The 16,330-nt window shown below is 37.1% G+C and overlaps 2 protein-coding genes and 1 non-coding gene across 4 annotated transcripts; 1 reads left to right on the forward strand and 2 right to left on the reverse strand.

Moving 5' to 3' along the window:
* ppdpfa (pancreatic progenitor cell differentiation and proliferation factor a) lies at positions 1 to 2,395 on the reverse strand. The gene is made up of 5 exons (XM_005731603.2): positions 2,228 to 2,395; positions 868 to 970; positions 678 to 755; positions 490 to 583; positions 1 to 395 (listed from the first exon to the last, which is right to left on the reverse strand). The coding sequence occupies exons 2-5, from the start codon at positions 920 to 922 to the stop codon at positions 239 to 241; spliced, it is 384 nt and encodes a 127-aa protein (XP_005731660.1). The 5' UTR covers positions 923 to 970; positions 2,228 to 2,395; the 3' UTR covers positions 1 to 238.
* A 553-nt stretch (positions 2,396 to 2,948) lies between these two features.
* On the forward strand, positions 2,949 to 3,020 carry trnae-cuc (transfer RNA glutamic acid (anticodon CUC)). Its single transcript has one exon. It is a non-coding gene; the product is annotated as a tRNA-Glu (tRNA).
* Positions 3,021 to 5,182: 2,162 nt separating this feature from the next.
* LOC102193655 (tumor protein D54-like) lies at positions 5,183 to 12,168 on the reverse strand. 2 transcript variants are annotated; one of them, XM_005731604.1, is made up of 9 exons: positions 12,041 to 12,168; positions 11,000 to 11,109; positions 10,748 to 10,896; positions 10,469 to 10,516; positions 9,934 to 10,035; positions 7,372 to 7,398; positions 5,790 to 5,825; positions 5,640 to 5,688; positions 5,183 to 5,566 (listed from the first exon to the last, which is right to left on the reverse strand). In XM_005731604.1, exons 1-9 carry the CDS (start codon positions 12,051 to 12,053, stop codon positions 5,489 to 5,491), a joined length of 612 nt encoding a protein of 203 aa, XP_005731661.1. In that variant the 5' UTR covers positions 12,054 to 12,168; the 3' UTR covers positions 5,183 to 5,488. The 2 variants fall into 2 exon arrangements, with proteins under 2 accessions (XP_005731661.1, XP_013765969.1); XM_013910515.1 differs by lacking the exons at positions 5,183 to 5,566; positions 5,640 to 5,688; positions 5,790 to 5,825; positions 7,372 to 7,398 and adding an exon at positions 7,405 to 7,528.
* Between the last annotated feature and the right edge of the window lie 4,162 nt (positions 12,169 to 16,330).

Raw genomic sequence — 16,330 nt, forward strand, 5'->3', positions numbered from 1 at the left:
TCACTGTAAGCATTTTATTAGTAGTACTGGTAATAGTATTAATGTCAAGTCATAAGAAGAACTATATGAAAAAACATTGTTTGTTTGTTTTTTTACTTTTGGTCATAACAAAAATGTAATAATTTATACAGGCAAACAGGAAAAGCAAACTCTACCGACTAAAAGTAAGAAAAAACACCCTCGTTGCCATCACCATCGTCATCTCCATCTCCATTGCTTGGACTATGGGGATGGACGGTCAAGCTGAGGGTGAGTAAGGTGCGAATGGGGTAACTGGAGGAGGGCTCATTGGTTCAGACTTCCCGTTTTCACTGCTCTCGCTGACCTGTCTGTTCAGCACCATTTGCCTGGCGATGCAGGTCACCTGGCCGTTGGCCACTGTGTAGGTACTGTTCCTGCAACACAGAAAAGCCACAGTTTAAAAACCAACAACTACAAGGAAAAAAAAAATCAAAGGTAACTGCCTTCCACAAATATTACAATGCTCACTTTTGATTTTCAGAGCTGTTCTGCATGCCGGGCTGGTTCTGTTTAGCAAAGAAAAACGAAGTCCACCAGTGGTCAGAGTCTTGCCGTGGAAGTGCTGCAAGGAGCAAAACTGAACGTTATCTGATGCGGAGAGAGGAAGATTTTCCTTTTTAAAAATTTTGCATATAAAATCAGGTCATGCTGAATACCTGGATGGTGTGGAATGGCCTCTCCTGTGTACTCAGCACTGCTGCAAGAGCTGTTACTCGATGTGGACCCGATGCGCCCTGGAGAAAACACAGTTTGGCTTTTTATTCAAGTCTTATTCTAGAAGAAAAAATTAATAGAAAAAATAAACTTACACAAAAATGAAATGTACATAAACCACATGGGACTCACTTCTGTAATAATCATGGGTGGCGATAAGGGAGCCACTTGATGGAATTGCTGCCATTGTTGCCGACCTTAGGTGGAAAACCGCTCAAAGATGGAAAATGGTAACCTAAAGGCAAACACAGAAAAAAAAAGTTTCTTTATAATTTTATTCCCTTCATGTTGTACCACAGAGATACTGCACATCTGCGCTGCACGTTTCCCTCTGTGCTTAGTTTAAGGGCCTCGAGTGCAGAGTGCTAAAACAGAAACAGCTGCTTCAGGGAGTATGGTTTCCCATGACTCAAATAACCAAAACATGTGTGAGGACATGTCAGCATGAGCTGGCTGCGTGACCACTGACACAGAAAAATCAGGTTGTTCTGTTAGGTCACAACAGAGGCCTGCATCCAGACTTATAGCTTCCTATATTAATTTTATATATATTTATTTAACTTTTATTTTTAGATGCCAGGTCAGCATACTGTTATTGGTTTCAGTTCATTTTTAGTGCTTTAAAAGGTTTAACTTTGTAAAAGTACTATTATATTATAACAAATGCAACACTTTCCCATTGATTGAGGCAGCTCAGTCACAATAAGCATCTGCAGGCTAACTAATGATATTTCTTCGCAATTAAGTTTATTTTGTAAGTGCATTTTTGTTTCTGTTTGTTTTATTCCACCAAATGAACTTACTATTAGTGGTCGTTAATTACTAAATATAGTATAGTAATAATATTTGTAGTTTTACATTTATTTATTTAAAATGACTCCTTTTGAAAAACACGTATTAACAGCTCAGAGAACCAGCTGAAGGCTGTAGAGCTTAATACCAGGTGAGCAGCAGATGGCTGTAGGGATTTCATGAAGCAGGTACAGGTCTGCACCTGATAACCCAGATTAACATCTGAGCTGACGCACAGATACACCAGCAGTCCAGAAGGCAGTTTCACCTGCCTTCTTTAATATTTACTGCAGATTTACATTAAAAAATACCACAAAAGTGTTTGTGTAGCTGTGACCTTCACAGCCTTCTGCGGTAAGCGGGTATACCTTTAACAATAGTTTAGTTTGTTTTTCCTTTTCACTTTGGTGCATTAATGGCCATTATATTTGTGTTGCTTTGTACACAGAGAAAGCCAGAGTGTGCTCTCGGGTAATTAGAATAAAAATGTGCCTGTCCAGAGATGTGAGATGGTTTGTAGGCAACTTGAAAAGACTTGGAGAACACCACCTTTAACTTACAAATAATGAACTAGTATTCTATATTTTTCAATTAACATTTTTTGTTTTCACTAAGTTTACATATCAAGGTTACAATTAAACATACAAATAATTAGCTGCTGATATTTTAACGCTTTTCTAGTGATGTTATTTGGACTCACCTGCAAGAGTGGGGTGGTGTCGTTGTCACCAGGTGCGGTTGTAAGGTGCGGATGGCTGGAACTAGAAAAGGTACTAGTTGTTTCTATGGCCCATTTGTAAAGGAAGTATCGGTGATGACCTCGTCGGTCACTACTGCTGCGCTTCTGGTTCACGCAGAGTCACCGAGGGCCATTTTATACAAGCTGGGTTTGGCACGTGCCACTGTGGAACCACGGGGTGTGGCCTGTGGTAGCTCGAGGCCACTGAACGTGCGGAACCTTGTAATCGGTGACACCAGACTGAGGAGAAGGAGAAGCAGGTTTGGAGCGGCTTATGTTAACCCGCTGCTGGCACAGACTCGTGGGATAATCCACATTGGCCAGCCAGTTTAGAGGTGAAATGGGAACAGGCAGACAGTGCCAAGCCGTTTTCAATAACAGGTGAAATTTGAGTTAGTAACAAGGTAGCGGACGAGTGGTTTTTAAAGGGTTTTTCGGCCTTACGTTGAGCTGAAAGGCATTGTAAAAGCAGTTCGTTTGTAAAGACTCATTCATAAATTTCTTAACTCAGAGCATGTATCTAAGTAGAGATGGTAACCGAAATTATTACCCTTCCCGTACTGGAAACCACATGAGACAACAATGCAGCATAATTCTATCTCAGTTAAATACAGCATTTCTTTGAGTTCGTAAAGCTGAAGGTCTCTTTTAAAGGGTCAGGATTCGCAAGCGTGACTATCGCTCCCTGGTGGTCTAGTGGTTAGGATTCGGCGCTCTCACCGCCGCGGCCCGGGTTCGATTCCCGGTCAGGGAACAAGACATTTTGAGCTTTTAGTTAATCACAGCGAACATTTCTGGCACAACTTCACCTGCTTACAAGGTGCGTGGGGAGGATGAAAAAAATCACAATGCAGGGACTCCAGCAACACTTCAAGGGAAGAGAAAGAACTTTATTGACTGACTAACGCGTTTCGGCTTGTGTCCTTCAACAGGGTTACAGTAACACATAGTAGAAGTGTGCTTAAATAAAAGGCAGGAAACAGAAAAAAATTCAAATTAACCAATCATGTCTTCATAGATAAACCAGCTGACTTAAAACAGGTTAGTATTGGTTAATTGGTTAAGCATCCCTGTAAGCCAACTGATTAGACTCAAACATATCTGTGAAATTCCGGATGAATATAATAAGAGCAAAGAAAAGATGTTGAACAAATTTAAAGAAAGATAGTAGCCTACAAAGAGGACAGGTTAAGATCTGCAGAAGAGTAGGTGAATTCAATAAGCAGGGATTTCTATTTAGCAAGTAAGAAATCTCCAAAACTTAAACCTAAACTTGTCTTTTGTACAACCTTTGCACCAAAAACCAGGAACATTAAAGAAATGATTTTAAAACACTGGCATATCCTTTAAAATGACCCAAACTTATTAGGTACCTTTAGAGAACCACCAATGATAACCTATAGAAGAGGAAGAAATATTAAAAATAGGCTTGTTAGAGCTTCCCAGGACCCTATACTCCAGATAAAACCCTGATAAGCCATAACCTACAAGGTAATTTCATATGTGGGTAATGCATAAATTTTCAATATATCAAAAATGTTAAATAATTTAAAGATCCCATAAGTGACAAAACCACTGCCATTAAGTGCTTTATCACATGCAGAACTAAAAATGTAATTTACATGATACAGTGCCCATGCAATAAAATATATAGGAGAAACATCCCGCCCTCTGAAAGATCAAATTAATGAAGACAGAAGTTCAATCAAGAGGAATGATCTAACCAGCCCTGTTGCAAGACACTTCAATGATAAACATCCAAATTCACTTTAAATTAAACCAAAGAGGTGGTAACATTAATTTTATCTGGAAAAAAGACAAGCATTTTGGATAGAGTCTGCAGGTATGAATGAGGATTTTTCTATCAATGAGATTTTGTGAACTGTACCCTTTTTACTGTTTTTATTCTTTTTTACCAGTTACTTTGTTTTGTCAATTATTCTCGCATGGGTAATGTTTATTTATTCATCAACAAAAGAAAGAGTATAGCTTTCCAGACATCTCGTTTTAAGTCTACATTTTAAGTTTATATTTTAGAGATTTTACATGGACCTTACCACAAATGTGGTTCCATGTTATGATGTACTCTTGTTTTTTAATCTAACTGCTGCACTGACTCCTTTTTTCGTGAAATGCTTTCCTTTGTAATCATTTTATAGTTTTTTTGTATATTTGTAATATTTTTCTTATGTAATTCATGCATGTATTATTTTAAGATGGTTTTTCTATGAAGACATGATTGGTTAATTTGATTTTTCTGTTTCCTGCCTTTTATTTAAGCAAACTTCTATTATGTGTTACTGTGGCCCTGATGAAGGCCACAAGCCGAAAATGCATTGGTCAGTCAAAAAAGCTTTTGGTTAATGTCATTAAGGCTTGCTAACATTCGTGGTTGTCACTTTTATGGCTTTTTATTTTCAACACTTTAATAAATGTTCCGTTATGATAAGCCAGGTATACATATTTATAATAACCTTTTGATCTATAAATGATAAATGATCTATAAATATTGGGTCCTTCTCTGTAGGATTTCATTTTTGGGATTGCAGCTTTTAGCTAAAGGCTGAATAAGTAAAGTAGAATGGACACAAAGTAGGTAGGCAGCATAGCATAAACTAGGTGTATCAATAAATTTGCTAAGTGTGAAAATTGCAGATAATAAATATAATTTAACTTTTTTTATGTTATTAGAAATATAAGATTAAAGTTTTAATAGTTTCTAAAGCAAAGTCTGTCCCACTTGATTTCCATCTATGAGGATGTATGAGACCCTAGAATTAAAATGGCTTTGACACCCCTTGCGTATCTCTTGCACCACCTAGAGGTTCATACCTATGAAGTGAAATCGTTTTATATTGTCCGTGATCAAACAATATGGACAATGTATTTTAACAGCCATTTCAAAAGACTGCACACCATTCTATTAACTTTAATTGAAAAATGTTCAATTACAAAAATACTTATAATTTAAATTACAGCTGATTTCTGCATGAGTCTCTGCACACACATGTCAAAATAAATTACATCCATGAAACTGAGTATTGAATATTAAAAATGTTTTATGTCAAAATGAGCTTAAGTTAAAAATTTAACATATTCTATCAGACAATCGGTTTTAGGTTACAGTCAAAAAACAAATTCATACAGACAGGGAGCAAAATTATTTTCTTTTATAGCTTTAGAAGTCATGAAAATAATTATTGACATTAGACTGGTTTTTCCTCATTGACTGTGGCGATGGGATCTTCTTTCAAACCCGGACGTGTTTCCATTAGTTGACGTGCTGCCAGTCACCTTATCCTATGAAGCAAGTGACAGTATTCAAAACAAGAAGCACAGAGCTAACTGTTTTATCCACCTTCCTGCTGTTTACCTTCATATTGCCAACCATTTCCTCAAAAGATCTGAATGTAGAGGAATGCCTGAGGAAAGACAAAGGACATATTAAAAGATGAGCAAAGTTAATGTCTAAGCCATGCATATATGAAAAGATCTAAAGAGACAAAGAGACATGGTGTTTTACCTCATACTCGGCACACTTATGGTGTGGCTCAGTGTGCTGGGAAACAGAAAGCAGGACATTTAAGCATTAAAAAAGACAAATAAGCCTTAAAATTACAACAAAAAAAATACATTTTATTTTGCTGCAGATTTTGTAGATTTGTACAATAAGGGTTAAAACGTTTATAATAACAGTTTCAGATTAGTTCAGAAAGGAAGATCTATCTGTGATAATATATGTAATAATATAATCATGAATAATTCAACTCTTGTGGGATTAATTAGATGTTAGCGTCATGAAATTAAAATCAGATTATGTTTTCATAAAGTTTTGCAGGCTCATAGATGCCAGTGGGAAATTTTAGCCTGTTTGTAGGCGGTTGCTGGCCAATATGATGATGTCATATCTTATATAGATAAAAAGCACTTTTGTTGCTCGGCTCTTGATTGTGTGGAAAGGGTTTTACACAAATCTTAATCTGTGTAACACAACTAAAAAAATATCTGAAGGGAGAAATGCATGTTTAGGCCATCATTGTGATGGCTACAGCACTATGGAGTCCACTTTGATAATAGAAAGTTTAACATATAGCAGATTAATAGCTTTCAAAAACTTTAAAAATAAAAAAGAAGACCAGTTTTAGTTTAATTTGAAAGCCCGGCTGTAGATGAGGTATAATGGTAAAACATCAGCGTGGGCAGTGAAAGCAAACAAATCTGTCCATGACACATTTTTGGAGTCAGTAGCTCAGTGGCTCCACGGTGTAGAGGGTTGACCTTATATTAAAGATCTCTGGCTTAAGACTAGTAGAGGATCCAAACCCAGCCTCTGGGGCATCACAAGCATGCTGATTCTTCTCCTGTGGTGACTCATTAGGAAATGAGAAGGAAGCTGGAGCACATTTTGAAAATGATGAGGTGTTTATGTGTCTGCATTCATGGAAACCACTGCTACTGATGTTCAGCAAAATTAACCAGATACGGCACCAGTTGATATCTAGATGTAGGCACATATTACACATTTTTATAACAGTATATTAATTATTTTATACTATTTATTTTTCTGTCAAAATCACAGGGAGTTGCTAAAGCTGGGCAACAGATCCACAGGCTCCAGACCTCTGGCCTAGACACTGGGTGGTGAAGTTACGGTCTCCTTTATCTGGGAATCTGCTCCATGATTTTGCCTCTTATCATAGAATAACTGCTAGAAATGCTTACATTTTACATGCAACAAATTTGTTCTTTTCTTTCAAACAATTTCTCCTTATTGAACTATAAATTAATTTAAGTCTTGTTCTCAAAATTCTTGAATTAGTCAAAAAATTGAGAGAAAAAAGGTGGAAAATAAGTTTTTGTTTAAAAAACACTTGACATGTCAAACATCTGGATCTAAAAAGATAGAAATGAAGAAAACCCCAAAACAATTTAACATCTTCTTTAAATCACGCTGATTATTTCAGTTCCATTTCAGTGACTGCATGATGTGAAATGTGTGATGTTCTAACACTCTAAATCACCACTTTCCACTTTTCTTTCTTTATTCTTTTTAGGTCACACCCTCTCATGCAGCTCACTTCAGTCTTACCGCTCACAGATCTTACCGTGGTGGGCTTGGAAGAGGCAGAGCTCTGTTGAGTTTGCAGCATGAAGATAAACAGACAGACACAGATAACGTCACATCAGCTTCTGTTTCCACAAGGATTACAACAACAGCTACTGCTGCTGATGGCCAGGTGCTCCACGGTGATTGGATTACAGCTGTTTAGTGGTTGAACATAAACACAAGAGGCACTTCAACCAAAATTTCGAGCCTGTCAGGAAGTTCTAAATCTACTTATTTGACATCTTTTAATAGTTTTCTTCAGGAACTGGCCCAGTGCTGTGGTATGGGGTCATAATATATAATTATTATATGTTTGTTTTTTTTTAACATTACGGGCTTTGAATGTATTGTAACTATTTTGCATTGAGCCACGGTTACCAGACCTTGAATTTTAAGATCTATTGCTGGAGAAGCTTTGGTTTGGAATTTTTCTGCATAAATATTTCAAAAACAAGATGTTTGTAGAAATTCTGTTGGAAAAATAAGTTTGGAAGTAACAAAGGATGAAAAGGCCCCACCCTGACTAGAATCCCTCAAGCAATCTCTTGTTCATCTAATCTGGGTTTTAAACCAATACCGGCACACTGTAAAGACATACCTCACTCAAACATACCATCACTTTAAAAGTTTTAATCTTCTTCTAGCATTGATAAAACAAGGAAAATTGATCTGGCAAGAAGTAAAAATGCAAATGTAATTTTGTTTATATAATTTGTATTTTTGACTATTTTTTGCATTAAAATGATAATTAATACAATTATAAGATTTTTGAATATCTGCCACTGATGAAGGAAAATAAATAAGAAACACATATAGAGCCATTAAAAGGTATTTGGATATAAAATACAATTTACTCATCTCTGCACCCAGAGACTTGTAAGATAACTGATGAAAGACTCCCGGATTAGTGAAGGTGTAACTGACATTAACCTGTTAACGATCAGCTATTTTTTTTATTGAATTTCTAAAAATCTGACAGACTCAAATGGAAATGTTAGTATCAGAAGAAATCCTTGTCATTTTTGAAAGGATGGTTATGAAAGCAAATTCTAGGGGTTACGACAGTGAAGGATTTTGTTAGTATTGATGTTTTTTTCCTGTGGAGTTTAGAGTAGCTATAATTGTGACTAATGCAGGATTACACGTTAGCAGCATGTATAAGGATTGCTTCCGTCTGAGTCTGTTCAGTCAGTACTCGGTACCATAATTTGAAACTTTACATGTGCGCTTAACATTATCAGTACCGATGTCGGATGTGAAATTATACAAGCTGTTTCAGTTGTGCAACATTAAACTCTAAACTAAGACAGAAAAGTGAATCCTAATGCGAGAGTTAGGATGTAAATACAGAAATAAAACTAACATAATCACAAATTAAGGAGCCCTTAACCTATCTTTGGGGTCATAGTTTCAGTTTGTATTAGTGTTTATTTTATTCCCTGTACCTTTCCTCTCCCATTCTCTTGTGTGAACTCCTGTATATCATGTTTCCGAAACAGGTCTCACTTACTTTTTTAATTTTGTAGAATTACTTTTCTCAAGTGTCTTTGATTATCTTCACCTTCATCTCGTTACCCCATTGTGTCCTATTTCCTTGTGTATTTCGGGTTGTGTATGCCCGCGGCACGATTTTGCCACTTTAACAATCAATTTTGTTTTGGACTTTTGGCATATTGGTGTGACTGAGTGGGTTGCCTTTGGTTCACTCATTCTATCTCCTGTTGATCTACATTAGGGGCCTAATTCCATGTTTCATGTTAGTGTTGATCTTTTTTTATGCCTTTTAATATCAGTTATATTTTATTTTCCAGTCCTACTTTTATTTATTGCTTTGATTGTTTTTAGCTGTGTTTTATTTGTTTCACATGTCCATCATTTCCCACTTATTTTTCATTCTCCTGTTTGCTCTCCTGTGTTTCCTCTCGAGTTTTACCCTGTGTTTTGAAAAGTGCTATACAAATAAAGTTATTATTATTACTATGATTTTGTGTTTCTGCACAATCAGAGTAAGGCTTGTTTTTCTGTTCACTATGTCTGCCTCAGTGTCCTGCATTTGCCTCCTCTCAACACCTAATTGCAATGCTTGTAACTTGCAGTCTTTGATAGTGTTTTCTAACATGTAAATCTGCCAAATCAAATATGCAGAGCCACCCGCTGTGGCGACATCTCATGAATAAGGGAGCAGCTGAAAGAAAAAGCCACAGTTTACACTTCAAATCACCCTTTCGACATGCTGTCCACTTGTCATGCCTCTCTGTTGGCCTCCTATCCATCCATCTGTCCAGCTGAACTAGCCAAAGACAGCTTTTCCAACACCCCTATGATAGCCTTTACACTGTGAACTCTTAGTCCTCGTTCATTATGTGCAAAAAAAGCCTGGCATTTGATTTTTAAGCTAAAGGGAACTTAAAGGAAGTACAATCTTAACGACATTTATCCTATTACTTTTTACTCACTACCGAGTCATTTTTGAACAAAGCTAATTTAAAAAGTTAAAAAAAAGAAAGAAAAAAAGCCTTTTATTATGAAGATTGAGTGGAGGAACTGACTATGGGTGTACCTCATCTGTGCCAGTCTCCTGGTGATGACCACGCCCACACTAGACATTGCAGCAGACGTCACCTGGCCTGCATGAGAGAGACTGTCCCGTGTCCTCACATATCTACAAGGAGAAATTAGCAGTAGAAGTCAGGATCTGAATTAAGAAAAGTCTCTCGCTATTGTAATATATTACATAACAGGCAGGTGCATACAGGGAGCACAAAGGTATTAACTCAGACGTCGTTAACAATAAGCTCATAGACGTCACTGGCGACAGTCCATCTGGCTGAAGCAGATCCCTCACTCTGCCTCTAATGAACGCTTCAGGCTGGTCCTCCTGTTTCCCGTTAATACTGCTGCTCCTTGTGCTAAGTCAGGCTGTGAGGCTATTAACGGGGCACCAATCCTATTTGACAAGGAAAATCCCATCCCTTGTTTCTTTGAAGAGATCCCTCTTTACCATGTGAGTGCAGGACAAAACTTTGGAAAATCCCTGCGTCATAAAACATAGTAAGAACGTTTATTATTTTGTGCATATAATGAGGAACACTCACACACTGGAGTGGCTAATGTCATCCAGAGTTGCAGAGGCTGTGAGATATCTGAATGGACAGAACATGCACAGGTTGACAGATTATTGCGCTGACAAAATAGAGAGCCTACAACAGTCATTAGAGTACTTTCCATGGTTACCTAACAAAAGTGCACTAAGATATGTGTGGTAAGCGATCTATCACGACAGTGGTTTAGGTGTTTTCAACCAGTTAAACTATCAATAGTTTTCAAACAATTAGCAAACATTACTATGTTTATGAGGACCAAAGTGCACATACGGGGCTGAGGTCTGGACCTCTTGCCATCCTTTGGATATGCTCTGTTTGATGTTACCGAGCGGACTCATTCCTAGTTGCCTTCTGATGTCTGCTGCGTATTGTTCTTTGGCCAAAAGCACCTGCCTCAAGGCCTGAATTTCATCCTCTGTCTGCGAGAAAGAAAAAAAAAAGCTGATGTTACACATATCAATTTTTCTTTAGAGCAGGGTTTCTATCCCACATTGTCCCAAATACCCCCATGAATAACTTTACTTTTGTAAGTTCAAAACGTAGAGCATCTAAGTCCTCCTCTGTAAGATCTGTGGGTGAAGATCCATTTCCCAATATGCTCGGAGAGAAGTGAACAGAAGCGCCACCAAAACCTTAGAAACAGCAAAGAGGAAAAGACCAGATAAATTAAAAAAATCATATAGATACTTTCCTGTTACCTTTGACTATTTTATTAACAAAATATTGGCTATTGTGGTGTAACTGAAGCCCAGGTTAACTTAGCTGGCTCTTATATATATAATGTCTTTGTATCTGATTTAATATATGTTTTAACAGAAAAGGTATGCTGCATTAACCAAAGCTACAAACCATAGTATTTAGTGCTTTGATTGTGAAGTAGACAGGCCTTTGAAAAACATGCAAATTAACAACAAAATGCGCACTGGATGAAGAGTTCACATTTAATTAAAAACACCTGAGAGAACATATTCAGTGAGAATAAAAAAAACCATCACGAACAATGAGGGCAATGAACTATAAGATAAAGCCATGTAAAATGGAAACACCTATTAAATAACTGTTTAGTTCCTGTTTATTTGTACAGATAAATACATAGCACTCACCAGACATAAATATCATTAGCCTTCAGAACCTCATCTAACTTAGAAATGCCTTTAAAATGCATAAAACAACAACAAAATACACCAAATGTAGGTATAGATACACAGTATAGCATATACACAGCTAATGATATAGCTAATATAGATGTTATGTACAAAAAGCCACAGAAAAGCCTTTTATAGATACATATGAAACTTCTGCATACTTTTAACACTTTTTGTAGACATTTATAAACAGACACTGGAGCTGTCCTCAGTGCTGAACTCTCCTCCCCCTCTTCCTGTACAAAAAACTAGCTAATAAGTAGCTGCTCTGCTAACAGCTAACCTCACCTGTTGCACATTTGTTGCTGTTAGCTGATAACATGAACCGCACAATTTCAACGAATAAACCTTTAAAGTAAATGCATGTCGGTGCTAATTTCACACATGGTCCCATACAGACATGGCGAGACGGTCTTACCTTGTCTGCTCATTGCTGCCAGTTTCACCTCGCAAGTGTTTGACTGGCTAGCTGCTGCCAACTGTCCCCACTGAGCTCAGCAGGAGGCAGGCAGCCAGGATCACCGAGGCTGTTAATGGGCTTACACCCACACACATACACACCACAGGAACAATGATAAACTGAAATATATATTTTTTTCCTTGGTTCTCAGGACGATATAAAATATTTAAACTGAGACAATGCTTCATTTTAAGAAAAATAGTAGCTCATATTTAACTCATTTCATCAGTCAGATGATCTCAAAAAGATCATCAGTCTGCAAAAGCTGCATCTGCAAATTGTGGAACAATTTTGATAATATTCCTCAACATAAAATTGTGAAGACTTTAAATATATTTCCATTTACCCTTCATGATATCATCAAAAGATTCAGAGATCTTCAGGCCCACAGGTGGCACTGCATTAAAACAGGTATGATTCTATTATGGAAATCATTGTCTGTGAACATGGTTGACCAGGCCACCCACACATGCAGATTAAAACCCATGCAAAGAAGAGGAGCAAGATGTTCACATATGCCTACTGTGTCCTTTAAATTAGTTTAACTAAAAACATCTGCATCTAGCCTTATCCCCTGCACAGTATAGCTTCAAAAAACAAGGGTAAAATCACAAATAAAATCTATACTCATGTACATGAAATCAAAGTTTCAAATCAAATCAAATTGCTAGTTTGAACAGTTGAGAGATGTTTTAGTACAAGGATCCTGAGGTAAGTTGGAAGAATGACTTGTCTCCATCTGCTGGCTAAACAATCCACCACACTATGAAGGTAAGGGATGATTTATTTGGAAGTCAGATTACTTTGTTTTTTTTAGTTAATATCCTTTTGCTTAAAAAAATTGATTTTTAATTACAGTTAGATACATTTGTTTATCTAACAAATACCTTCACATGTGAGCAAAAATGTAATAACTGACAGCTGTTATGTTAGCATTTAGCATTAGCATTTCATTGTCAAAATTAATTATTAAATTTTTTTATTATTCTTTTTATATATGTGCAGTATATTTTAAATTAAAAGTAATAATATAATAATAATTTTAAAGATAAATTGGTGTAAAGGATATCAACAGTGTTCATGCTTCTTATTTTTTTAATATTTAATATGACATTTATTTAGTCATTTAGATGCTTACTTTTCTGCATGGTGATTGAAAATTTGACAGTACTTTCATATGTTACAGCAACTGTGAAAAACCAACAAGACACCGTCAGCTGAAATGCAGCTCCAAACTGATCGTGCAGAGTTTACAGTTGGCTGTAGACCGCCTTCATAAAGAAATGACAATGAACTGGGCCAAAGATTTTTTTATTTCATTGCTCCATAAGACCTGCTGCTGCTGATTTTAACTCCAGTTTGGCATACTTGAGCTTTTTCTTCTTGTTTTCCTTCCACTGACACTATTTCTGATGAGGCTAGATGGGCCAGTGGCCAAGTAGATGCATCTCTCATGTCCTGTATCAGGTTTAAAAAACAAAAATCCTCTGAAAATGGTCATATATACGGAGCCCCGCAGGGGACATGGGAGAAAAAAAAATTAAGACGGACTTTTGCGAGATCTCACAAAACGAACTCGGGATCTCGCAAAGTCAGTCTTCATTTATTTTCTCCCATGTCCCCTGCGGGGCTCCGTACATATACACCGACTGGACGGAAAAATTGGTGAAAAAGCAGCCATACCTTCAAAAGTCCAGACAACTATCACTCAAGACCTCTTAAAAAATTACAAATCTGGCTCCCTGGAAACAAAATATGAAGAAATGAAGGTTGGTTCAAGACTTGACATTAACTTGTTGGTTACTTGGCTTAAAACATTACCTGAGTAATATCATTACTACTACTGTAAATATCTGAAATCCATGTCAAAACAAAAAACCTGTATGTAACTTAATTTGATAAAAACCCGAGTCAAAATGTTGAGGAACATTTATTCACCAAGAGCAAATGAGATCAATGATCCACTTGTTTTCTTCCAGACACACAGTTACCATGCTACAACATAAATGTTAAGGTTTATACTTTATATGGGCCAAGTGTATGTACAAGCGACCTTAACCATTAAACCATTCCTTGCAAAATTTAATGGCTACATTACAACACCATACCAGTTAAAATCATAATCGATCATCATCTGAAACATATGGAAGCCCGTTTCCGCCACTAAAAAAAAAAAGGATCCATAACTCAAAATTTCGAGTTATTTTCTCGAAATTTCGAGTTATTTTCTCGAAATTTCGACATATTAACTCAAAATTTTGAGAAAAGCAACTCGAAATTTCGAGTTAGCGCTGCCAATCAGTAATCTACGTGAATGACGTCATTTCCATGTTACCCGGAAGCTGAAGCCCTCAGCTACAAATGCTACAGCTAAGCTACCGGTATTACATCCAGTCGTGAATGCACAGATTGCTGAGTGTTTTCAGCCTGGCTTCACAAATGATGAAATCCCTGTGTTATTAGCTGAATCACATGGTGTTACTATCAGCAAACATACTTTAATTTGTTGGGATCCGTTTTTGAGTGCGCGGTCCTGCGCCATATGCTTCCGGGTAACAAGAAAGCGACCTCATTCACGTATATTTTTGATTGGCAGAGCTAACTCGAAATTTTGAGAAATGTAACTCAAAATTTCGAGTTATATTTCTCGAAATTTCGAGAAAATAACTCGAAATTTCGAGAAAATAACTCGAAATTTCGAGTTATGGATACTAGCTTTTTTTTTTTTTAGTGGCAGAAACGGGCTTCCATAGGAACATGACCAAGTATGAAATAAATAAAATTCCAAAAATGCATCATATAACCATTTCACTATAGTTACACTATATACTATATTGTCTTTTTATGGAGTCATTTCCTGATCATTGATCCATTACAATTTTTTTTAAACACACAGTGCATTCAACTTAGAACATTTACAGTAGCATTTTTCAGTATCTCAATGAAAAAGCCATGACAGGAACATCTACGTTTCATCAAGGGTTACAGGAAACATCATACAAGGGCCACAGAGGTCAACATCCATACCGTTAATAGCAGAGGGTGGGCAACGGGAGCTCACCAATTGTAAACCATTAAAAACACATCATTAGCAGTCATGAAACTGACAAAGTGGCGAAGATGTTCATGGCGATTTATGGCAAAAATGTGTGGCAATATATGCAAATTCAGCAGTATGTAAAAATCTTTTACTCTGAGCTGCCTGTAGCACTGGCTCACAGATGATATGCCTGATGAGCATGGATTCAGAAAAGTCGACAATGAGGAACGATCACACAGCATCGGACAAAATATCAAAGTCATCGGACAGTTCAAAACACAGGAATGAGTTGAAAATAGAAATCCTCCATGCTAATTATTTTTTTTATAATAATAACTCAGAAGAGTGTAACATGTTTTTTTCCCTAAACCTTATCTAGAGTTAAAAACATGTCACCCTCCTAACCAGCACTGCTGCTGATAAATATCTGTTATTTCTACCTTTTAGCAGTTCTCATCAGAGCCAGCTGGATTACCTGGAGCTCCTTGGCTTCACGTAGCAGAAAAATAAAACTAACATAAAATAAATGTCTCTCAGTCTTAGTGAGCTGCAGTAGCTCTAAAAAATAGTTTTACTATTAGTACAAATCTTAGGTAAGGACAGGAAAACAGAAGAGAAGAAGAGACTGGATGTGTCACCATAAAATAAATACAATCTATTGAAATGTTATTGTTTCATCTGCCCATTCTCATTAGTCGGGTGTCAGATAACGCTGTTTTGTCAAAGCCGAGGCTCATTTATGCACAAGGTGTCCTTTGGTGGCAGCTCACGATGCACCGGGTTATGGCACTGGTGACACAGAACTGTCACTTCCAACTTCATCAAGCAAGGCTGCTATTTTAAAGGGAGGCCAACCAAGTAGTTTTAGGGCTTAAACCTAACTGAGTGAAAGCAAAAATGAAAAGAGGAAAAACACAAAGCGCCATGGCCTCTCTCAGTCCCTGGTAGGATTCCGTGCACGAGCAAGCTAGAGGTGTGTCCTCTCCACTGTTTGCTGAGCGGCAGGTTGGTGTACCTGTTTCCCATCAACTCATTACCTCCTGCACATAAAAGAGCCCATTTACTCATTGCCAAAGTGCTCTCTCCAGTCTGTGAACTCATCTCTACGAGATAAGCAGATGACTCCCTGTGCTCTAATCGCTGCTCTCTGTTGGACTGCTTACATTTATGTTAAAATTAAAGCTCTCTGAATCTGCTTTTTGGTTTTC

This window comes from Pundamilia nyererei, unplaced genomic scaffold (genome assembly GCF_000239375.1).
Source record: "Pundamilia nyererei isolate P.nyererei 1_Seehausen unplaced genomic scaffold, PunNye1.0 scaffold00044, whole genome shotgun sequence".
Lineage (NCBI taxonomy): Eukaryota > Metazoa > Chordata > Actinopteri > Cichliformes > Cichlidae > Pundamilia > Pundamilia nyererei.

Coding starts and splice junctions, on each gene's coding strand:
- ppdpfa (XM_005731603.2), bottom strand. CDS start 922: ATGGCAGCAATTCCATCAAGTGGCTCCCTTATCGCCACCCATGATTAT. Junction 756..867: donor CACCCATGATTATTACAGAA/GTGAGTCCCATG, acceptor TGTTTTCTCCAG/GGCGCATCGGGTCCACATCG. Junction 396..489: donor AACAGCTCTGAAAATCAAAA/GTGAGCATTGTA, acceptor TCTGTGTTGCAG/GAACAGTACCTACACAGTGG.
- LOC102193655 (XM_005731604.1), bottom strand. Junction 10,517..10,747: donor GAGGTCCAGACCTCAGCCCC/GTATGTGCACTT, acceptor CTGTCCATTCAG/ATATCTCACAGCCTCTGCAA. Junction 5,689..5,789: donor ATAAGTGTGCCGAGTATGAG/GTAAAACACCAT, acceptor GTCTTTCCTCAG/GCATTCCTCTACATTCAGAT.